The 25,045-nt window shown below is 40.9% G+C and overlaps 1 protein-coding gene across 2 annotated transcripts; it reads left to right on the forward strand.

The window, feature by feature from the left end:
• The first annotated feature begins 881 nt into the window (after nucleotides 1-881).
• LOC311263055 (high-affinity choline transporter 1-like) lies at nucleotides 882-14,057 on the forward strand. 2 transcript variants are annotated; one of them, XM_084362910.1, is made up of 9 exons: nucleotides 882-1,016; nucleotides 2,391-2,648; nucleotides 3,022-3,135; nucleotides 3,925-4,080; nucleotides 4,210-4,358; nucleotides 5,396-5,539; nucleotides 5,852-6,005; nucleotides 8,136-8,353; nucleotides 9,017-14,057. In XM_084362910.1, exons 2-9 carry the CDS (start codon nucleotides 2,465-2,467, stop codon nucleotides 9,668-9,670), a joined length of 1,773 nt encoding a protein of 590 aa, XP_084219036.1. In that variant the 5' UTR covers nucleotides 882-1,016; nucleotides 2,391-2,464; the 3' UTR covers nucleotides 9,671-14,057. The 2 variants fall into 2 exon arrangements, with proteins under 2 accessions (XP_084219036.1, XP_084219037.1); XM_084362911.1 differs by lacking the exon at nucleotides 882-1,016 and adding an exon at nucleotides 1,582-1,625 and having other exon boundaries at nucleotides 2,411-2,648.
• The last annotated feature ends 10,988 nt before the right edge of the window (nucleotides 14,058-25,045 follow it).

Raw genomic sequence — 25,045 nt, forward strand, 5'->3', positions numbered from 1 at the left:
ATAAAACAGTCAAAACATAGTTTAGTTGCTTTATGTGAATTGATGATATCATCTCGTATTGATCGCAGGCCCCCGAATCGAATCGAATCGAAATCGTATCATGGCAGACTTTGTGATATCGGTAAATATCGTATCATAATGAAACTTGTAATTTACACCCCTGATGGAGACGGTGATGAAGTAAGAGATGAATGCGTCACAGTGAAGGTGCCATTTTTATATTTCCCCTCCCCTCAGACAGCCTGAATGGTCGTACATTGGAGATAGAATTGGCCCAACAGGGTTTGGGTGTGTTTCACCATCAAGCCATCACGACTTTCACCCATACAGTTGCTGCTTTTTTTAAATTTTTTCCACCACTGCTCCTTCGTCATGACTCACAGTATTTTATTTTTAAGTTGTACTTGAAGTTTTGATGTTTAAATGCAAAAACTTCTGAGTGGACTGAGGTTTCTTTCATGCGTAAGGTGGCTCATAAAATGAAAACGTAATCTTTACACCCTCAACATCACCATCATACAGCCAGAATCAACGTGACGCTTGAATCTGGGGACCTGCGCAGGATCGTAAATCAGGCCTGAGATGTGACCTGGCAGCGTACAGGTTTCATCCATTCATTGCCAATACCATATTATGATATTGGAAAGCTTTCCCGGAGAGGTTGTGCGTCACGCCACTCTCTATTAGGTGCTATTTTCGTCCTGCCCTGGAAGACATTCATCCACCATCTACCCACCCTGACAGCACCCAATAAACCCACCACTCCCATTCATCTCCACCCACCCACCTCCACCCTCTCTCTCTCTCTCTCTCTCTCTCTCTCTCTCTCTCTCTGTTTCTGACGAGCACTGGTGATTCACAAAAACAACACAGGAGAATTGTGTTTGCTCGTCCAAGAGGATTACTTTGTGGCACCTCAACATTTTCCCAACAAAATCGTCTTTGACACTTTTTAAAATCTTCTTGTGGAGGTCCCGCTCCTGTCATCTGTCCTGACATATTTCCTCAAAGGAAAGGTAAGACGACCTCCTTTTCTGACTTTTCCTTCTTTTGCTAATATGTGTTGGCCGCCTCTTAACTGTATTTGACCAAAGTGACAGATGTTGATTTAAAGAGAGATCAATAATGCAATACCGGCCTGCTGGAGCCATGGCGTCAGCGCATCGGGGAGCTGAAGCCCACAGGTTTGATTCCTGTGATGCAGCACATCGGACACAAAACCTAAATGTTTCTGTTTGAGTCTCCTTTGTTTGATGGATGGATCGCAGCTTTTTGACGGTGCGTTTAGGACGCATTAATGGACTTTTACGCACGAAAGCGCGACAGGAAACCATGCCGGTCCAATTTTTTTTAATCATACAGGTCTACAGAGTAGCGTTTACACTTTTTAAAGTCTAAATTAAAAATTAAGAGACATCCTGTGAGTTAACTGGTGCTATAATTGGTATAACCGATATCTGACAGAAGTGTAACCCGCGCGCAAAACATCCTCAACTGTCCTAAACGCAACAATTACCATTTTGCGAGCACCACTGATCATTTTAATTATTTTGGTTTTGATTTGATGACACATGATGGAGTCCCGGGTGTTCCCCTTCCTCTGCTGTGTGCGTCGGTTGGACACGGTAAGGTCTTCACCGCACTAGTTCAAACATCATCTTCAAAGTGGGACGAAGGCAGGAATATATTTATTTTAATCAAATCAAAGCATCAGCTCGTCGTCTACTAATTGATTTTTGTTTGGCGACATTCCTGCTCGCATATTCTTTTTTGGATGTATTAGATGCTGGGACTTTATCAAATTTGGCATCTCTGAAAACTGCAGTTTTTCAGCCGGAAATGTGGGTTTAAAATCCTTCGCATGTTGTTTTCTTCAACTGTAATTTGCAGGAAAAATAGATTGAGATATTTATCTTCTGGTGATCCCACCTTTGCGGCTGGACGTCCGCCAGAATTTGGATTTATGTGTGTTTATATTTCTTTGGTAAACAGGGGATTTTACAGTTGTTACAGCTGGATATCTGCAGTAAGCATGAAGACTATCGGTGCGTAAAAAACAAAATTTAAATCAGTTTGCATTCTCTACCTAGAAACTGTCAGTTTGTGACATGTAGGTGTGGTCACTGAACACCTTAAGCTGAGAACAAATTTAATCTTGTAGCTTTTAAGACGTTGGTTACCTCAAAAAATGTTTGGATAGCAGTGTTTTAACGTCATTAGGTGGTGCTCCACCAGCATGAAACGCAGGTAATTAATTGGAATTACGCGCTGTGTCTGTGCTGATAATAGACCTGATTTTTTTTTTTTTTAAGTCTGGCGGTAAAATATTTATTCAGATGCAAGTCAAACGTAGTCCACAGAAACGTGTCTCTACCTTTTTTTCTTCAAAGTTCTCTCCATGAAATTCCAGTCCTCGGCGCGCAGTAGCACTTGATCTCGGCGGGAGGAAGCGGACTAAAGGAAGATGACCATCCACGCCGAGGGTCTCGTGGCTATCGTGATCTTCTACCTCCTTATTCTGTTCGTGGGGATCTGGGCCGCATGGAAGAACAAGAACTCCGGCGTTGGCGAAGGCGGAGACCGGAGCGAGAGCATCATGGTCGGGGGGAGAGACATCGGGTTGTTCGTTGGTGGATTCACAATGACCGGTGCGTTAAAATTGGGTAGTTTTCTGATTAAATTGTTTTTAGTAAGTGTTCAATATGATTCTGTCACATTTAGGTATCACATGAGGTGGAAAAAAGTCAATAATTCCACCGATTTCTTCTTTTACGCACGGGCAGCACCGCGGCCATTAATATAATTTATCACCAAAAGTTTCAACATTACATTTCAATACATTTAGAGCAATTTAAGATGCGACGACTGATGGATGAAACGTTTTAAATATGAGCTATGAGTCCTAAATATCACCTGAGAGTCTGATGTCAGAGTTGAATCATTTCCCAAATGGATTCTGTTTGATTCTGACTTGTGCGCCAAAGTGTTGTGTCATAAAAGTGTTTTGTTTCTTGCTTTCAGCTACCTGGGTGGGTGGGGGCTACATCAACGGCACAGCAGAGTATGTCTACCTGCCAGACTACGGCTTGGCTTGGGCACAGGCCCCCTTCGGTTACGCTCTCAGCCTGGTAGTGGGTAAGCTCCAGTATGTGTGTGTCTGTGTAGCTACTTTCTTTAATTGTGCTGTAAAAAGCACAAAGTGTATGTTGAGAGACAGTGACATTGCACCAGTAATTTTACATGTGTTAGGCCATTTACAACAGTATTTTAAGTTAATCTATCTCAGTGATCACCACTTCTGCTTTTATTTTTGTTCATCTAAATCATTGGTTTATGGCTCATTCTGCTTGTATGCTTGCAACTGTAATACCACACAATAATAACACAACTTTTACAATAAGTTGGTATTTATTGCAATTTCAAGTCTCTGCTGTTTTTTGAATATTACGCTAAAATAAATGCTTTACTGTCCTCTGGGACTTTAGCAGGTATAAAGTATAATATGATGTAGAAGTGCAGTAAAAACACATGTGTTGTCCTCTTAGAAATACAGTATATCTTACATTTAAAGCCACATTATGTAGAAATTGGCATTTTGGCCGATTTTGCGCCTCCCACAGCTTCTGAGTGCAACACCACTGACCTAAACACAAATCACGAGACGTAACGTAGGTGCCGACTCCAAACAAAATCCATTACGTCATAACATGTTATGTGTTAAAAACCTGTATGTTGAAGTAAACACGTATGTAACGCTGTGATCCTCAGACTTAAGTCACATAGTGCAGAAACAAGTGATGGGGGGGCGGAGTGGCTGAGACAGAGACACCATTCACCCTGTTACAAGACACTGTACTATCACGATTTTGTCATTTTAAGGGAAAAAAGTTACATAATGTCGCTTTAATGTCTGACATCATTCAGGCGGCCTTTTCTTTGCCAAGCCCATGCGCTCCCGTGGATACGTCACCATGCTGGATCCCTTCCAGCAGCTGTATGGAAAAAGGATGGGCGGCCTGCTCTTCATCCCCGCGCTCATGGGGGAAATCTTCTGGTCTGCAGCCATCCTATCTGCCCTGGGTAGGTGATAATTGTTATAGTCTGAACTCATTACGAGCACAGCATTAAGTTAACTGTTACGTCCATTCAGTTTTCTTCTTCTCTCTAACTGATGACTGTATCTCATGAGCTGAACGTGTTGTCCTGTAGGAGCCACTCTGAGCGTGATCGTGGACATAAACATTAACATGTCGGTGGTGATCTCAGCCCTGATCGCAATCTTCTACACGCTTGTTGGCGGACTTTACTCTGTGGCGTACACAGATGTAGTCCAGCTCTTCTGCATCTTTGTGGGCTTGGTGAGTCTCACTGTTAACATCTGCTCAGCTAGGGACAACAGAGGTAATAATACATTTAAGCATTGGATTGACTTCAGTACAATTAAATAGGGTTTTACAAGTATAGACTGAAGCCAAAGTTATTATGTCCTGTACTTTTGAGCTCAGAATGTGAAGCTCTCATTAGCCAATATTTGATATTAATCTTTGAGGTGTTTTATTGGCAAAAAACAACCTTTAAAGATACCAGTCATCCTTATTAAAATATTACATCTGATCAAATCTTTGATCTTGTCTGTTCGTCAATTTAAAAAAGCATCTGATGAAGACACAGCTACCTAATATTCTTTAGACCCAGCCGAGTCGCCAGGAAAAATGTTGGCAATTAACAGGCAAGATGGCTGCTAAGCCAGTGACTGCAGTTGGAGACTGTGTTTCAACTTTTGTAAGAGTGAACCCCTTGGGACAATTTCCAACCGTACTTATGGCACAAAAAAAAAATAATAATAATTTGACGTGAAGTCAGGTCATCTCTAGCCGTGTTTCTGGCGTCTAAAACAGGTATTTTAAGACAAAACATGATCTTTTCCTAACCCTAACCAAGTATTTTTTGTGCCTTAACTAAACCACAGCATTAGCACAGCGTTTGCAAAACATGAACTAGGGAATTTAACCTAAAGGAACATAAAGTTTCAACATATCCAGGGCTGTACACTGCCAACATTTAATTCTGGGGATTCTGCAGGGCTGTGAAAAAAGAGAAACATGGCAAAAGTGGCTACTCGGATGCCTCCTATGGTAGCACACTGGAGATAAAATTGGCCCAACAGGGTTTGGGTGTGTTTTACAATCAAGGCATCGCGACTTTCACCACATACAGTTGCTGCTTTTTTATTTTTTCCACCCCTGCCCCTCTGACAGCATGAGTCCACAACTTTACACTGATTTACATCTAAAATCGCCGTCTAAAAGCAGCTTTGACAGTGGAAACATTAAAAAGACTGAATGCCTATTCAACAATAATAATATCTGCACTCTGATCTCTTTCTCTCCATCAGTGGATCAGCGTGCCTTTTGCCCTGTCAAATCCTGCCGTGACGGACATCAGTGTTTCAGCCAAGGAGGCAATCTACCAGTCACCCTGGCTGGGGAAGATTGAACCTGAAGACAAATGGCTCTGGGCGGACAACTTCTGCTTGTTGGTGAGAGCATTTTTTAATCCAAAAATTCATCAGGAGACAGTAAATTACTGCAAAGTTAATCGCATGCACACATTGATTCTGCTGTTAAGTGTTGCAGGCGGGGGGTTGAGGTGAAGCAGCAAAGGCGCAGGGCATTTGATTTTTTGGATTGTTTGTTTCTTTGAGGTTTACTCTAAAGATGATTACCTGTAATTATTAGTTTTATTTAGAGGAGGCACAGTTGCAGAGCGTATGTGTCGGAGTCAGAGTAGGTTTCAGAGCTGTTCTGCATTGGTTTGGTGTCTGTATTTACTACGGTGTTTCTGTTTCTAGATGTTGGGGGGGATTCCCTGGCAGGTCTATTTTCAACGGGTTCTTTCTGCCTCTTCAGCTACCTACGCCCAGGTCCTCTCCTTCATCGCCGCCTTCGGCTGCCTGGTCATGGCCGTCCCCTCTGTCCTCATAGGAGCTATAGGGGCCTCCACTGGTAAATACAAATACACACAGTTTATATTCATTTGTCTTAAAAACACTTAAACGATCACCTATTTTTTATCTAACCCTACATTAAATCATGTCCTTAGGTTGTGAATAAAAAGTTAGTCCAGTTCTGATCAAAAATACAACTGCATGTGATTAACATCTGACTTTGAAGCCTAAAAATAACAAAAAAATGACCAAACTGCAATGTCACACGCAAACAGTTACATCTGGATTGCAGCTGTTAAGTCACAGATGAATACAAACATATCAGACACTGATCCGTAAATGATATGCGTACACATATTGATTGGGCGGTAAATGAAACATCAAAAGACAATCGAAACATCCAGGAATCTGATCCTTTATTTAAACAGCAAAGTGCGATCAAAGGAAACACAATGCAGCCTTCCTGGGTTGTTTACACCCCAGCAGCATTTTCTTGTCAGATGTGTAAATGCATACAGTATCTGGAGGGTAAACAACATCAGACGGATCCTGTCACGACCGGCAGAGGAGAGAGCCATCGGACCATGCCGATTTAGTGAATATTACATCTGAAGAGGAGCTAATTAATGTCGTCCGTCTGAAGCTGTTTCATGTGTAACAGACTCTAATCAGCCGCTGCTTGTGAATATCCAGAGGAGGGAGAGTATGTATACCTCTGGAGGATGAAGAGAAGGATGAAACAAGTGGCAGAAAGATAGACGGATGTCAGAGGGTTGAGAAATACAGGAGTGAAATGTTGTCCTGCTGAATAGAGGATGGGACAACAGTGGAGCATGGGTGGTGGATGGGTGTTGGTTCCAGCTTCTTAATTGTGAAGAGTTGCTGCTTTTCTTTGTGATTAATGATAGTAAATGAAGACATCACTTTGGCCTCTGGGAAATTGTGATGAGCATTTTTCACATTTTTTTTTTACGTTTTACAGACTAAAAAGTAATCAGTTAATCATTAAAATAACCAGCAGATTAATCAATAGCGAAAACAATCATTACCATGAAATTTATAATCCCTTTTGTGACCTCTGAACTCTTCATCCAGCACCACCATTAGGTCAAAAATCCAATTTGTCCAATACTTTGGTTTAAGAACCTGAAAACTTCCCATCAGCCTCAGCTGCACTTTGTGTTTAGTGCTCATTGACTAATGTTAATGTTAACATTGTAAACATTATTGCTCTACATACAGCACTGTCACTGTGAGCATGTTAGCATGCTGGTGCTAGCATCGAACTCAAAGCAGTGTGTGCAGTGCAGCCTGACAGAGCCATTAGTATAGCTGTACTTCCTGTCTGTTTTGCAGTTAGCAATGCCCTCCCTCCTCTTTAGTACAAACAGAAGGACCCCGCTCTCTGCGTGTTCACGAGCAGATAGGACCGCCTCTTTATGGAGTTCTCTGCCCCGACTGGATAAAGTGGGCAGGGATACCAGAAAAGTTATTTTCTCTGTTACTGTACGAGCAGTGGGAGGACAGACATGGGCTACTGACCAAACACTCTATAACAATGATTACTGTTGGTATATACAGCTATTTAACACTTATTTCACTTTTAAAAAAATTACATACAACTGCTTTAAATGTACTTTTTTATTCCCACATTTGCAAGTACTCATTGTTTCCCCATGAAAAATAGCAGCCTGCATCCATTCAAACTTCTGTATTTAATCAGCTTGAAGTGTCTCATTAGAATCAAATGCTTCACACACACACATTAATCATAATTAATGATTATTAATCTAATTTACAATTAAAATGTAATTAAACCACGTGATGTATTCCTCAATGCTGGCTCATATTTCATAACCAATGGTTCAGTAGGCATAAACCAGTGTATCAACTGGATGTCACATTTTCAATCAGAGTCCATTATTTCTGGGATCATCTCACTACTGCGGCTCCTTACCTGCATTCTGACCAACAGCACGCCATTACATTGATAATCTCTGTTGGATTTTAGCACACAGACATGTGAGGCACTTCTGTTTCTCAGCAACTAAAACAAGTGTTTCCACAGGGACCATTATAATAATAATGCTCTTCACACAAGTCGCTGCATTACTTAAAGATAATCATAACACTTGGATGCAGAAAACAACACATTTTTGACCATCGTTCCCACTTCTTCTTCTTCCAGACTGGAACCAGACGTCTTACGGGTCCCTCCCTCCGAAGGATAAGGATCAATCGGACATGATCCTCCCCATAGTGCTTCAGCACCTCTGCCCGCCCTACGTCTCCTTCTTTGGTCTGGGGGCAGTGTCGGCTGCCGTCATGTCGTCGGCAGACTCATCCATTCTCTCAGCCAGCTCCATGTTTGCCAGGAACATCTATCAGCTCGCCTTCCGACAGTCGGTAAGAGTGCCGACGATAATACACATCTGCACAGTTTGAGACACTGGTTGCAAGCATCAGTCATATAATCGATAAATCAATTCTAGTTCCATCCCAGTGGTTTGCAAATGTGTCAGATGTTGAGCTCGCCTATTATGCCTGCTGAACATACACAACCAGACCCCAAACCTTCAGACAAAACTGTTCTGACTCAACAGAACTAAGAACTAAAAAATATGGGCAGATTTTGCATTAATCCTCATGCTTAAACCCAACTAAAGGTACCCACAAAAGCAACCAGTCAGAGGCAGAGTACAGCAGGTCTTGGCAAGAAAAGAAGGGGGATCCATCATAACACAGTTTAATGTTTAACCACGCTAGTGACAGATGGCCAGTCAGAAAAATACCAGCAATTATTGGATGGATTGACACAAAAATGTGTACAGTTCCCCAGACAATTACAATCCAGACACCGTTGATGATCCCCTGACATTTCCTCTAGCGCCACCAGCAGGTTGACATTTCTTAAATTTCTTTATTCTTAAGTTACCGTTAGCATTTACACCGATCAGCCACAACATTAAAACCTAAGCCTGTCCTGTCATTCCTCCCATTCTCAACATTATCTTCTCCACATTTAATGTTTTCCTCTTCACTCTGTTATCTCTTTCTTCTCTCTTCCAGGCCTCAGACTGGGAGATTGTTTGGGTGATGCGCCTCACAATTTTTGTATTTGGAGCTCTTGCCACGGCTATGGCGTTGTTAACAGGATCAGTGTATGGCCTGTGGTACCTGAGCTCCGACTTGGTCTACGTCATCATCTTTCCCCAACTCCTCAGTGTGTTATTCGTCAAGGGCACCAATACCTACGGCTCTGTGGCTGCCTATGTCGTTGGTCTTTTGCTACGCATCGGTGGAGGGGAACCCTACCTCAAACTTCCTCCCTTCATCTACTACCCCGGTTGGGTGACCCAGGAGAGAGTCCACCACCTTACTGGGGATGTGGAGCACTTTGTTCAGCAGAGGTTCCCATTCAAGACTATGTCCATGGTGGCGTCCTTCTTGGCAAACGTGGCAGTCTCTTACCTGACAAAGTACCTGTTTGAAAGCGGTATGTGGTCACACAAGTACGACTTCCTGGACGCCGTGGTGTCCAAGCATAGCAAGGAGATCATGGACAAAGCCACGCTGGTGAGCAACCACGATAACATCATTCTTTCAGAGATGGCACCCGTCAAGCAGGTCCTGGGTGCGTCACTCGCTGGGACATTCACCAACACTGAGATCCTCAGCGATGACGGGGCGTCTAGTCCAGAGGCTTTTCACAATGACGACTAGGCAACAAAGGCACAAAGAAAACTAGAACCAAGGAATCTGAAGAAGAAGGAATAATCAAAGAGGCATCGACATTCTTCAGGAAACTTGCTACTGCCACACTGGAAGCTGTATCAGCAGAAATCTGCCGTGGCTTCCGAGTGACTCCACAAGTTTGTTTTATGCTGATGACGTGGTGCCTCCTTCTTTTTTAAGATCCCTTGCCTAGAACCAGGAGGTCGAGGAGGTCAATCAGCTGTGTCAAGCGTACCATAACTCATTCTTGTGTTTTCTGTTTTTTTTTTTATCATGACTCTGTGAATCTACAACCACGACAACCTGTTTAATTTAAGTGCTGCTACAGTGATCTGAGGGACTTTCACGGGGAAACAATGAGAGACTACAGCAGACATAGCGTGCGTGATGACATCTACAAGGGTTCGCTGTGGGTAAAGAGATTGTGCAATATCTAACCAATGCACTGTGTCAATGTCTACATAGCAGTGTGTGTGTTGATGTACATGCACATGTGTACACTTGGCATCAAGTGAATGCTCCAGAAATGTTTCAGACTTCAAGTTTTAAATTTGCGTAGAGTATATTTATTAATAGAGCAATAATATTTTTAGGATCTATGTTGTATAGATAGATACATTGTGCTGTCTGTCATTGTTTTTAAATTAAGAGACCAATATTTTTTAATTATTTTAATTTAGCTTATTTTTACATTGTGTGTTCACCTTGCTCTTAATCCTCCTGTTGTTCTCGCTTATTCCACACACAGTAAGTGTCAAGTACAAACCCTGTACCACCAAAATATTACCAATCCCCTTGTCTCACCAAACAGAAGGTTGATATAGGAGTTAATTTTTCCAGCAGTTCAATATTCACCCTCCTTATAGCTCTGTTTTGTTCTCCATCAACTTCTGAGGCAAGAGTACGGGCTGTCACTGAAAGTTTTACGGGTATGATCAATGTAACATTAGCTAGTAAATTAGCCAAACTAGCTTGCTAGCTAGCTACCTCTACACATGAATCTAGCTGGGGGTAAGTTAGTTTACATGAGGCGATAAAAACGTTCTGGATATGTTTTTCAGCCTATTCGGATGGTGGGTAGACTTTATTTGTTTGAAGGTATCTGTCACAGGACTAACCTAGCATGGTCCTAGCACTCACCGTCACCAGCCACTAGACTAGACACTCACTCACGTGCTACAGAGAAGGAATCTGGGAAACGTAGCCCAATAGCAAGCATGATGAAGTGAACGACTACCTTCATTTCCAATATTAGGTCATGACCACTGAGCAGGATACATAGGGGCAACATAATCAGAACCATAAAAGTGTGATATGTTTATGTGTGAATTATTTCAAAAGTCGAGTCAGTAACATAAGTTATTTAAAATCAGATAATCCCACCCAGCCCCCCTTTTAGCCTTAAAATATTCCACCATTTTCTGCCTCATGTGGTTTGAAACAAGGTTGACGAGAGCGGTGCGAGTGAACACAAAGTGGGGCGCAAACCCAAAATAATAAGCTGAAAGACACAATAACACTCTCTTTCATTAAAAAAATTATGAGCAGCTTTAAAGTGGCAACAGATTCAAGATGGTATTATTGTTGTCCCCGCTGTTGCAAAGACAACTGGACCACAGTCACAAATAACAACAGCACAGGACAGTTTATTAAATTATTCAGTCTATGATAGAAGTGGTTTCATTATTCTGTATCCATTACACTGTGCAATCCACATTTTCTTCATGATGATACATTGAAGCAGAAAACGTATCTATTGCCAGTTAAGGTAAAGATAATGGTCACAGTTAACCATAAAAAAGTAATCATTAATAGCTTTTTATAAGATGGGACACAAACTTAGCTCTTTGCCGCCAAAGTCAAACACATAAAACATCCTCTACTTCCTTGGACGCCGCAGCTTTGTCACTGAACGTAGAGTTTGTACTGCAGAATCATCATGAACGATATGAATGTAACTTCATACACCATCCTGATGTTCAAGCATTCAGCATAAACTTACAGAGGATCTTAAAAAATGTCTTTCCTGTGTTCGCTCCAGGCAGCCATTGGCTTCCATTCATCGCCCTGCGTTGTGAAAAATCGATTCGCAATCTTTGTTTTTCTCAAACTTATGATTGTCTAGTTAGTACATCTTTGAATCAGTGTGCATTTACAGCTTACAACAATAAAAGCACATATGATGATCGGTTTACAAGTTCACATACAAATGAATGGAAGCCAATGGTATCCTGGAAGGTATGAACATCTAACACCACTACAGAAGCTTTGATTGGCATTAATATGCACGGAAAATGATCTCACGGAAGATATTTTTGTGTGTATGTGTGGTGGTTTCTTTGCTCATAGTAAACCTGTATTGACTGGCCAGCCACAGCAGGTTAGTGGAGACAGGAAATGATTGTTCCTCCCGGGATGGTGTCAGTAGCACCGGTCATTATTGATCCGGTCCCCAGTTGATTAGCCCTCAGGACATTTGATTAATGCTGCAGAGAGGTTGGAAACTACAGTTTGTCAAGGTTTGTTTTACAGTGTGTTATACTCAGTGATGAAAGGTTAAATGTTCCTGATTGAGCACCCTCATACAAATAGTAAATTACCCAACATCAGTCCTTATATTTTTCCAGATCTGGCTGTTTCAGACTAAACACACTGCTGCTCTGTATAAGGAGTATCAAGTACAGGAGTTGTCACTTTATAAGGTGATTTTTGGCATTGTTAAGTGTTACTATTGTCCTGTTGACTTCTCTGTGTCTTCTCTCCTCTCTGAACTGTTGTGGTTTGTTGGTGTCCTTTTGAATCTACGGATTCGCCTTAAAAACATCTGAGTTTGGAACGATAGTAAAAAGTGACCACTTTGATAGGATGAAGGATACGGTTAGCGATATTCTGTATTTAATTTATTGTCAACGATTAAGACCAAAACCAACATTGTGTTGGTCCATTTTCAGTATTTTCTAACTTCCCACACCTGGGAAGATGTGCGAAGATTTATTCAACCCACTTGGCTGATAAATGTTGGCGATGTACGTCTCTGCAAACCACGCATATGTTGCAACGTCACGTTTCTTTAGGTTCAATTTTCAATTTCATGTTGTGACAACAGTGTGCTTATGCTTTGGTTAGGTTTAGGCCTAAAAACCACTTGGTTAAGGCTAGGAAAAGATCATGTTTTGGCTTAAAATACTTGTTCTGGTCACCACAAACAGCTCAAATTTTCCCGAAAACTCCTTAAAAATATTCTGTGGTTTCACACACTTACAAATGTTGAAGCACAGTCTTGAACTGCAGTCAATGGCTTGGCAGCCTTCACGACCATCCCCTCCACCTACTGATATGAGAGTCAGGTCATAAACATGTTATGTGAACGTGATATGATACGTATTGTAGAAGTGTAAATATTGTACGTAGCCTACGACACGTACACATGTGAGCGAATTAGTGGTTTGCAGAAACGTTAACTGCCAACATTTCATTCTGCTGACTCGGCTGTGAGTCCTGACTAATGACTTTAGTTAGTATATTAAGGAAAAGCCCCACAGAATATTTTTTTCAGTTGGAGCTGGAAACAAAAACGAAGAAAAAGGCATACACTTTGACCAATTTAACAGAAAAATGTGATTCAAAGAGGGGTAAATGGTGCAGAAATGAGGGACTTCTTCATGTGCGGCAGATTAATACACTTGTGGTACTGACTTAAATTAAAACATAATGTTTATGTTAATCTTATTCAAGGAATAAGTCATCCAGTGAACAGGTGTGGCTCACTGATGTGTTAGTTTTTTTGTTCTCCGGCAGAGAGAAATGAGCTACATCAGCCTTCACCGACAAAACATGTTAGTGGAATTGATTCATTGTTGATTTTGGTCTTTTCAAGGGATTTGGTGACAATAAATAAGATCTAGTACAACGCCAGCCTTATCCTTTAAGGTGGCAAGATGGCCTTGTATTTAGTCTTTAGCGTGAAGGGGACTCGATCCCTGTATGCAGCCATATCTGCTGGGCTTCAGATGAGTAAAACAGACTAAATCCCAACCTGATCCTGTCCAGTCTCTGACAATAAAAATTGTGGGATTTATGATTTTGCCACCAAGATGACATCAGCTTCAAAATGAGCGGGACAACTGCTGGTCTGATGCTATGCAAAGTGTCAGGCGATCCCGCTGGACTTAAATGTGAATGTAAACTCTCCTCTTCGTCAGATAAGCCTCATGATCAGTGTGTCGTAGCTTAGGTTCATTCACAAACCTGAAGGCACACAGAAAAGAATCAATGTCAGCTGTCCAACTGGCACATTTGTGGCTAAATGTTGTAAATTGCAATGATGCTGTATTTTTGTGTGATAAATGTATATACCAAAAAAAAAAAAGAACAAGAACAAATAAGTCACTTTTAAATGCAGCATTTAAAAAATGTTGTTTGTTGACGTTGAAATCAGCTATTTATTTATTCATGCCGTGTCTATAAGAGTATAGATGTAAACATGTGAGGTCAGTTGAATAAATTATATGATTTAGCACAGTCATGGTTTGTTTCTGTTTTATTTGCCTCATAACACTTTTTGGTACATTGCATAAGATATGAAAAAGATGTGGAAGGATGTGTGTGTGTGTGTGTGTGTGTGTGGGTGTGTGTGTGTGTGTGTGTGTGTGTGGGTGTGTGTGTGTGTGTGTGTGTGTGTTTACAAAGTGTGGACTGACTGGTGGAGGGTTTAATCTCGGGGTTGCCGCCTGCTTGGACGCATCAATCAAAACGCCCACCTCAGAATCTTATAACTGCCAAAACTGTCAGCGCTGTCAATCAGTCTCTTTAACACACACACACACACACACACATATACACACACTAACTCACACACTCACTCACTTCTCAGAGCATGTGTACACCAGTCTGACCTTTGGTTGATAAAAGAAGAAATCTTCTTCATCTTTTTTTTTTTTTTGTGATTGAAACAATAATATAGAAGCTTGATACTGTTTGTGTATTATAAGGTTCAAACTGGAGCCAGATCAACACATGTGAGGGATATCTGAGTTTTTATTATGATTATTATTATTATTTTAATAATCACTCAATCAGTTAGTTATTTATTTTATTTTATATTTTATAATTTTTTTAACTCGGGGAAGATCCATTAAACCCGACATCATTGACATAAACACAGAAAGTTTTTTTGCATTTAATCTGGGATTTGCTTTTCCCTCAGTGAGGCAACTTCATTGATTTAGTCCAAAATTAGATAAACTGCTATACTCAAAAGACGAGTTTGTCGTTTTTGAAAATACAGTTATTCACCTTTTTGCTGAGAGTCCAAGACAGATAAATTATATCAAGACCACTCACGTCAGTAAATTTTACGGCTTGCTTGGCTGTGTTCACAGTTCAAAATACACCTACCAATACCTCTTAAACTCACTAATTAACATTAGTGCTGTTAAACCACAATATGTCATTCTCTGTTTCTACATGTTAAATAAGCTAGAGACAAAATGGAGACAGCTTTGAGACAGGAGACAGCACTTGTTTTTCACTTTTGAGGGAGCTAAGCTAGCAGTTTCCACCCGCTTCTCTTTGTGTGAGCTAAGCTAGGCTACACATCTTGTACTGGATGCACAGAGATCAAACTGATATGTCCTTACCGGACTCTGGGTGAGATAGCAAACAAGAACATGGATATTTAATGGCACAATATCTGTTTTAAGTTGAATGAGGCTGAAAGTATATTTTGTTCACTGAAACAGGCTCCAATCACTGAAACTGGTATAAGAAAGAAAATGCAGAGTCGATGCAAGTGCAGATGTTACAGCCCTCATCGTCACTGCCTCGTCTTGTGGGAATCATGTATGCAGCTTCCACACCTAACAGTAGCTATTACTCTGTGTGTAGAAAGAGACAGAGGCATGTGAGCACTGTGTAATAGTAATTAGTGTAACTGCCAGTGAAACCTGCTGCAGTGTCGGATGATTTGCCTGCAGGTGACAGACATGCGATAGGGCTGATATTGTCAAATGTGAAATGTGAGTGAAAGCACTCACTAGAAAAAAGTCGAAGATGGACCACTGACATTAATGTGTTTCCTGCGTGATCATATTGTCCTTGTACAGAACAATAAAAGAAAAGCACACAGGAGAGGTCAAAATGAGACATGGAGAGCTGCTTAAGGTTGGTTAAGATACCAATAGCTGAGAGGACATTTTGACGTGTTACAGTCAGAAAACAATGGGTGTTGATAATGAAATGATTATTGGCTGAATTCCATTTGGCTGCATCAGTTTTCGGGGTCCTGGTATTGTGCATGCTGGATCACTGGCACGCAGGTGCTCTTGTTATGAGTAACACCTGTGCCTTTCCCTCTATGACAAGTCAAAATGTCTTCAAAAGAGGTTTGGCTTTAGTTCTTGGAAATCTTGAAGTCTGTCCATTATCAACAATCAGTCTCTTGCAAAAACTTGTATTGGAAAACATTTGTTGGCTATTTCTTAACCTTTCCATACTTGTGCACAGAAGAGGGTCTTTAATGGTTTCTTCTAACTTCATCAGCAAATATCTGTCTAATGTAATTTTTTGCAGATTAACTGCAACAATTAAGAAAAAGCCGTAAAGCCAGATCTTAAATTTCTGCAGAAAACAGCATGAAGCTTCTCCTTCTTTTGAAACTGCAACATTTTCTACATTAAAGTTAAAGTTTGTTCATCTGTCATTTAAAGAAAGGAAATGTTGACACACAAATACACAAAAATAGGATGAACATCATACACGCAGGAAAAAATAACAAACCAAAAGAGCATAAAAAACAGTGAGATTATCTCCCAATTAGGGGAGTCTTTGGCATCCAACAGTATGAGCAGTGTAACAGTTATTGTGAATATATGACAAGGTAGATATAAATATAAATAATGCTGAAACTTGACCAGTGATTGATCGATTTTCTCCTGATATGGGGAGTTTTTTGGCAGTCATGGGTCGTGACAGTCGTGCATATATAAATACTGGCATGTCTGACTAAGTAAAACCAGGTGTAAGTCAGCAAACATGCAGCTCGAGCTTGCTGAGATAAATTTAATATTTATATTTTTCAGTCAGAACCAGGATTAGAAGATCCACATAAGAGTGTGAACATCGCTTTGTAAGGTTTTTCTTCCTGAGCTGTTTGAAGGCCTCGACATAATCCATCAAAAAACACACAACCTTCAATGATCGTGTTTGTCACCACAATCCTCTGACTGAACTCCATGCTGGTCTGTGAGCATTTTGTGTTTGAAACATCTTCCTCTCTCTATGTTTCCATATATGTATCTTTCTCGACCCTGCAGCCTCGCCGCAGGCTTCACGACTCAAGCACCGTCCTCGCTGACGCTTCCTCTGTGTTTAAAAAAGCGACAGAGAATTCCCTGAACGTCATCGGTGGCATGTAATTCACACATAACACTGAGAAAGACACATACATTCAGCCCTGCAGCACAGCTCATGACTTATTCTCTCTAAAATGACGAAAAAGAGGCCGGGAAGGCAGCTGGAAATGCTGATGAAAAGACAAAACATTATACTCTTTTGCACTCCTTATATCTTTTATTTATCCATTACATAATATTCTGCATTTTAATTGCTTTAAGGTTGTAACAGCAACTATATGTTCATACCTAATAATAGATGCTTAAGCCTTCAGAAAGTTTAATTAATACATTTTCTTCTTTGTGATTAATTTCTACGTCTATTTCTAATATTTGTTTTTAAAATCAAATTTAAATGTGTTAACAAAACCACCCGAGCAAAACTAATTGGAAATGTGACTGAATAACAAGACATTACATTAAATAAAAAGAACAAAAGGCCACCTGAAGAAGAGAGAGAGAGGGATGATGTCATTTAAAGCAATAAATCTTGGCCCATTTACTGCGGATTATGGCCGGCCTGGAAACCGGTCATAGTCGTTACTCACATTAGACTAAGTGCTCCACTTCTCAGGGAGAAATGGATGGGAAGGCCAGACATTTACTGTTGCACCCTGAGCTCATATGAGGGATGGGCTGGACGGAGAGTCTCCATACACCCACCGGCTACGTCCTTGCTTCTGTCCTTTATCACTGAAGAGCCGATCTCACGGGAAACTCAGTAAAACTTCATGCTTTTCACTGAAGGCTTTTCTGCATGCAACTGGCTTCAGTAAGCCAGATTTGCCAGCTTGCTCCCCTGGTGGAAGTGCTCTCCTACTGTTCATGTGGTTGGTGGAAGTTCGCCTGTGATAGACGGTGATAGACAGATGTTTTGTCCAATCAAGTACTTTGTGGACATTCCTGCCCTTTTCCAGACAGTTGTTAGCGAAGCCTTTCGGATGGTTCTGTGCAACAAACACACTCTGGCACGTCAGGTTACCCACAGTCCTGTGCGCAGGGGAAGATTAGTCACATCCACTGAGCCACAGAGAGAGCACAGACAGACAACAGCTCATTGGCATCGATCAAAAATGCATACCTTCTCATTTGACTTCTCATCTGTCACTATGGACTGTGACGGATGTATGAGCAAGAGGGTCAAAGCTTGAGATGCAAGGTTTTGTCCCAATTGTATTCTTACTGCATGCGACAGTACGTACTAAAAGTAAAAAAGTGTGTGAACGCTACACTGCTCTCAAGTTCATTCTTATTTTTATCTCAGAGAACCATGTTTACAGAGGTAACCTTCTGACATGCACACAACCTTTTCTTGAACTCGTCTAGTTTGGTCGGATAACTTTGAGCAGCGTCGAGGTCTTTCCTCAGAGAACCATTGTTACATGTGTAACCTTACATTTGTATTGTATAAAGACATTTTCACCCAGGTAACACTGGCTTTAGTCAGTCATGTGTAATGTGTACGTCTTCACCATGTTACATAATACACCATTAGCTTTTGTTTCTTTGCTTGTGTAACTACCTTTTTGTAGTCAATTTATTTTTCATTGCATACACACACTCACACACAGCCCCTCTGTCCCCAGGGTACATTTTATTAATGCTGGCAATGCTGTCGACAGGAGCATAAATTATCAGGGGATTTATTAGAGCCGGAGCTACGGCAAGAATATTATTACAAACAGAGACTAGGAGCACAGACAATATAGTTTAACTTCATTGTGTTCATTTTACATATAATTCTTTAAATGATTTATCACAGAAATGTTTTGCTTCATACAAAAGAAAGCTCGAAGAAGAAATACTATACTGACTCTTGAAGTGCTGATTCAAAATACAGGCTACTGTGATTGTTTTCATGTAATCATCCACATTACTTTGAATTTTTCCATCCATTTCTTCCTTTAGCGTCTGCCTCGTTCAAACAATGGCCAAATTTGATTTTGTGTCAGACTATGATGCAAACTCCTTTGAATAAGGACGATCATTTTACTTTCTAATTCTCCTGATATCACCTTCTGCAACTTCAGTGATTATTCTTGTGCTGAGAGTTGTTCTCCTTCCTTTGGGTTTCAAAGAGCTCAGATCTGTGTCATTAGCAGTCTGTGTTCAGTCTCAAGTGGGCTCCTTATTAGACAGTTAGCCACAACAAAAACACAGACAGAGAGAGCTCTTCCTGACAATTAAACACTTTCCCTTGTGGTCCAACCGGCCGCATCATTTATTCTATAAAAAATACAGATACGCTACTTTGTAACATTCTTTAATTGGCATTTTCTGATTGAAGTAATGTATCAAAGTAATCACATCTGAACATTGTAAACACGAAAATTAGACTCTGCATCGTTATCATGGATGATAATGTCTAATATATCTCTTCCAAAAGCAGGTTTATTTCCGAGGGAGTAATGAAATTACTCGTGTCGTCCGGGGATCTGGATGTACTCCGGACAATACCTTTGGACAGGTACAGTGATAACCAGGATAATAAACCATGGACAATATCGCGTGGCTATAATTGAGTTAGCTCGAGGCATATTTTATTATAGTCGTGCTCTGTGCCACTTCTATACGCAGTCTTTTAGGGTCTTTAGTTATAATTTGCAACAGTCGCAGCGAACAACAAAAGATCTGGATTAAAGACGACGTGTTTCTTGCACTAGATTAGGTGGAGATTGAAAATGTGGGTGAAGTAGATACTCTAACGCCCCTTTGTTCAGGTGATATCTTGTTCGTCTTCATTTCTCAAGATCCCATCACTCATCAGACCAAATTTGCAAACATCGCTGTGATGCTGACTAGTATGCTTATTGATTCGCTCACTCAGCCGATCAGCTTTAGAGTAGACTCTCAGACTGCAGAGGCAAGTTTATTAGAAAAGAGTGTGACAGTGTTGTGACCGAGGCATTACAGTAACTGTTATGGTTTGAGTTTTTGGGTTTGTCATTTCCTGTTGTATTTTGAAGTTCTGCCCTCAGGTGTCATGTTATGCTTTTCATTTCCTCCTTGTGTCTGTCGTCCCGCCCTTTTTGCTCCTCACCTGTGTTGTGTTAGTAATCACCCCCCGGTCTATTGAGGTCCTTGTCTTCCCCTCGTGTTCCTGTGTTGCTCCCACAAACAAGCGATTTAAGAGTAACAAAAAAAACTACTAATCACAGTAACGCATTATTGCCTTGGTGGAAGAAACCAGCAAAGTAATTTATTTACTTTTTTAATGGGATAACTAGAAACTGTAACTATTTTTCAAATATTCTAAGACTGATCAGATAATGCTCATAAACAATATTTTTCTGATTTGTTGAAACAATATGATATTAAGCTCAAAAACATATTCACTATTCACACATAACTATCATATATTAGAAGGTTTTTTTGTGCACAATCAATCATGCAGACTGTGTATAGGATGTATTGACAAGCCTGTCTGGTGTGTGTGTCTCTTCTGCTCCATATCAAGCCCTCAGCTGTCAGACACTGGACCGCTGTTCTTGTACTCTCTGACTTCCCTTTTGTTTTCTTTGAGGTTTGAAAAGAGCATGTCCCCAGGTATTCACGATCACGACCAAACCATGGATAATGGAGATCTAATTATTTGAAAATTAAAGGCATGAAAGACACTTTTTTGACATTTGCCATTTTTCAAACAGAACAGTTCGCTCCTTTAGTACAGCCGCGATCTGGAAGCGTTCCAGGAAACCAATCGAGCACTTTCTTTCTTGTTTTTACAAACCACAGGCGTTTTCATTCGTGAAGCCAAATCAATTGTTCTCTCTCATCTGTTTTTCCCCTGGTTGTGACACACACACACAAAATGTTCTCGACAGATGACTGAAGCGGCATATTTCATGACTTGATGTGACTGACAGAGTTCTCCTGCACATTTGACTGATACACTGCACCCATTGATTTCCTATCGATGTTACACTGTGAGGAAAGACCACCTCGACAACAACGCGTCCCATGGGAGCTGCATTTTATGTGTGTGTGTGAGTGTATGTATGTGTGTGTGTGTCTAATGCTGTATGTGCTCACACACTTCTGTACATTTCACAAAAGGTCAAACCTGTCTAGAAATTATTTTCTTCGGTCTTTTTTGCTCAGTTTTGCTGCCACTTTTGGATTCACTATCATCAAGTATCCAGTAAAATGTCAATTGCAGTTATTCGGATTACTTATGGAAAATTACCGTCCGCATCATGCAGTATAATTCAGCTGCACTTCTTTCTTTTGACAGACTCTGCAGCCTTTCTTATTACCGGTGCACTCATTGATTGCTGCGGGGGCTGCCTATGTATTGAACTGCGGTAAGTAATGAAAATGGTGTGTGTCAACTGTTGGTGCTCCTATTGATCCCATCAGTGGTAAGTAGCTTGGCTCCAATTAGGCCCTAATAGGCCTGAGGGAGAGGAGAGGAAACCAGATTGTGATTGTAAGATACTGTATGAAGTCTTAAGTTAAACTGTATGAATATATAACCTACCTGTAAAAAGATGAACAAATGTTCCCTGAACAAACCTCAACAAAAGCTATATTTTACCTTCAACACATTGGACATTAGGATTTCACAATAAGTCAGTGGCTGCATTTAGATGGCGCCTGATATTCTGATTATGAGCACAAGCAGAATAGAAAAAGCTCAATATAAACATCTCAATAGGAATAAACAAGCCCAAACTGAACACATTTTCTACCAGCTGCAGAGCGATAGTTCAAACCTTTTCATAAACCAATCAAAATAAAAATTGTCCCATGTAATCATAACCTGAGCTGTGCAATTAGGGTGCGTTGTATCACCTGAATAACCGCTAACTGCTGCCTACTTTAGCTGCTGTTAGCTAGTTAGCTTAGTTAGCTGGCAGCTAGTGGTCCAGACTGAGAGCTCGGAGCACCGGGGGTGTGTTGGTGTTTATATAACGACAAATGGCTAGCACAGGAGTTTTGGACCAGGACGGACTTTAGCTATGTTTTCAACAAAAATTCGAACATATTGCACCTTTAACATGGACAAGTGTAGATATCCATCTTCAAGACAGGAAGCTGATCAAACACACGGCAAATACCAAGGATAAAATATCTGACGAGGAAAAGGAACGCATGACGTAAAATCACTTTGCGCGTGTCACACCCTATAAATCCCATCCCATGTAAACAGTTGACCTGAAAATCTTCAATCACAATGAAGACACATTGTTCATGTAAACATAGCTCGTGTAATGAGCAAGGTGTTGTGAAAGACAGAAATGAACTGAGCTGCTTTACTCTGACAGCCAATCATTAAATCTAAAGTGAAAATAATCCCGCTCTTGGGACAATACAGACAATTTATCTTATTATTTATGTGTTATGTTAGTCACAATCAATGATAATCAACTCCTGTTTCCTCTCTTTCTCACCAGTTTATACCTCCATCCGCAGCAGCCTAAAGCTCGTTTTTCCTCCTTGTTAAAGAGCCGACAGGAGCTGACTCGCGTCACAGCACTGCTAACGTAATCAGCTGAACACACACAAATTATATTACACCACAGTTTGAGGGGTGGTGGGGGGGTTCCTTCTGAGTGATTTAGTTAATGTCTGGACTTACCATGACTGTTGAGTGGGGGAAGGAGCTGCAGCCTTGAAGCCACATTAGACACATACAGTAGAGTGTGAGAAACAAGGCTGTGCATGTGTTCGTGTGTGTGTGTCCACCTGTAAATCAGGTCCTGTTTCTGCTTCGCTGCTGCTGCACATCTGGCTTCCTCCAGCAGCACACCCCAGACGAGTTAAGACGCCCGCTCCCTTGGAGACAAAGCAACGAAATAAATAAAAAAACATCCAAGCCTGAGATAAAAAGACAGAAGCTGGCAGGTGAAATGACGCTCATACATTAATATGGAAGAAATCAAAGACAAGTTTCATTTCAAACTGAAGCTGTCAATTCCCATTTAATAACACATTCACTTGGCACTGACGGACGAATGATTCTTTATTCGAGCTCCACTTTGATGGGGCTGATGAAGAGCAAAATAAATGATTTATCCCATTTGAAATGATAATTTCATGCGGTTTATGTAAAAATGCCCGGTTGTGCCATTTTAGAGAGAAAAGTAAGTCTTTCAATCCACTCCACCCCTCCTCTACTGATTTATTGACGTCTTTTACTACACCCTATACATTCATTTTAGATTTAGATAGCCTGTATATCCTGAGCTCATCTTTCACCTACAATGTGATTAAAGTGGCTATAATCTATATTTCTATATTAAAAATGGATAATTCCCAGTAAGAGAATTATTACCAGACATCACAATTCAGTCTTTAGCTCTAGCTTTGGTCTTCAAGCCGTCAACTTTACTGTTTTGGTTACCTGTTAGCGACTAGCTGGCGAACAAAGTGGAGTATTTAGCAGCAGCGAGTCGGAAATTTCCCTCAGGAGTTGGTGGAGACCAAAACAGAGCAAAAACGAGTGTCAGTATTGGGCGTAAATTAGCCAAATGGCCAGAGACATGACTCCAAATGAATGATGATGTAGCTCTGTTGGTTGTAGCGCAATGTCACAGAGATTTGGTCTAAAATAGAAAAGAATATTTACAACCAAGACAAAATGATCAGTTTTGGTATCAGTCAAACCGTATCTGTATTGTTGTTACCCTCCCCCAGCTGCAGGGCACCTGTTGCAGCAGGCAGGATGTGTTTCTGATTAGACGTGATACCAGCTGCCGGCTAACAAGCTAACAGGGCAGAAACATTTATCTGGCTAACAAAGCCCTGGCAGGGCCCCTGTCCTCCACTCTGCTCGCCGTAATGCTTCACGACACTGTCATTTAAAGATGACATATGATAGGAGCGGGCTTTAGCTTGCCAATATCCCCCGTCGTCACACAAACACACACACACACACCGACAGGCAAACACACACACACACACACACACACACACACACACACACACACACAGCTGCTGAGGAGGCAACCCAGAGAGGCAGAGATGGATGAGCAGCTGCTGTGTGTGTGCATGTGCATGTGTGCATGTGCATGTGTGTGTGTGTGTGTGTGTGTGTGTGTGTGTGTGTGTGTGTGTGTGTGTGTGTGTGTTGCCCACTGTAGTCTTGGTTATTTATTTGATTATTTTTTCCAGTTTTACATCTCTCATGAATCAAGAGGATTGGTTCGGTGTTCCTCTGGATATTGGCCATCTTCTCTATTTAACTATGTGTGTGTGCGCGTGTGTGTGTGTGTCTATCTATATGTGTGTGTATGTGTGCGCGCGCAAGTGTGTGTGCGCCCAACCAGCAACATGATGACAACAACAGAATACAGTATGTATGTGCCTCGGTGATTCCCATGGTCCCAAAAGTGATCACTAATTGAACTGACACATTACTTATTAACTAATCAATTAATAATTGATTAATTAACAAGAGAAAGTGAGTCCAGTGGCACAACAAACCTAATTATAGTACACAGCAGAGAGCACACTGTGGTGTTACCATAGATAAATAGATAGATAGATAGACAGATAGACAGATAGATAGATAGATAGATAGATAGATAGATAGAGTTTGTACATTGAACAGCTTCATTTTAAAAGCTGTTTTTCGAGACAAAAATAGTCTAATTTCTTATTTTTTCCCTCTTTATGTTTTGAGTGTAGCTTGGGGGAGTACAGATGTAGAGCACTGAGTACTGTGATGTTTTTGTACTGTGACATTAATGTCATCTTATACTGTGACGGAGCCAGAGGGCCCTCCAAAGAAAGGCAAAAGGTTATAGATGTAACTATAGTTCTCTCAGGGACCTGAGTATTTTCTCCAGTCAGTCACCTTTCCATTGCGACTCCGTGCTCGTACATATGGAGTATGTAACCAGACAGAGAGATGCATTTATAACAATATAAAACTTGTGTTTTAATGCAGACACTTAGTATCATGTTTTTCCACCCTGACGCGACATAACAAACATTTTTAGAGACAATGAGGTCGACTTTCTTGTCA

Source organism: Pagrus pagrus (genome assembly GCF_965226575.1).
Source record: "Pagrus pagrus genome assembly, chromosome: 9".
NCBI lineage: Eukaryota > Metazoa > Chordata > Actinopteri > Spariformes > Sparidae > Pagrus > Pagrus pagrus.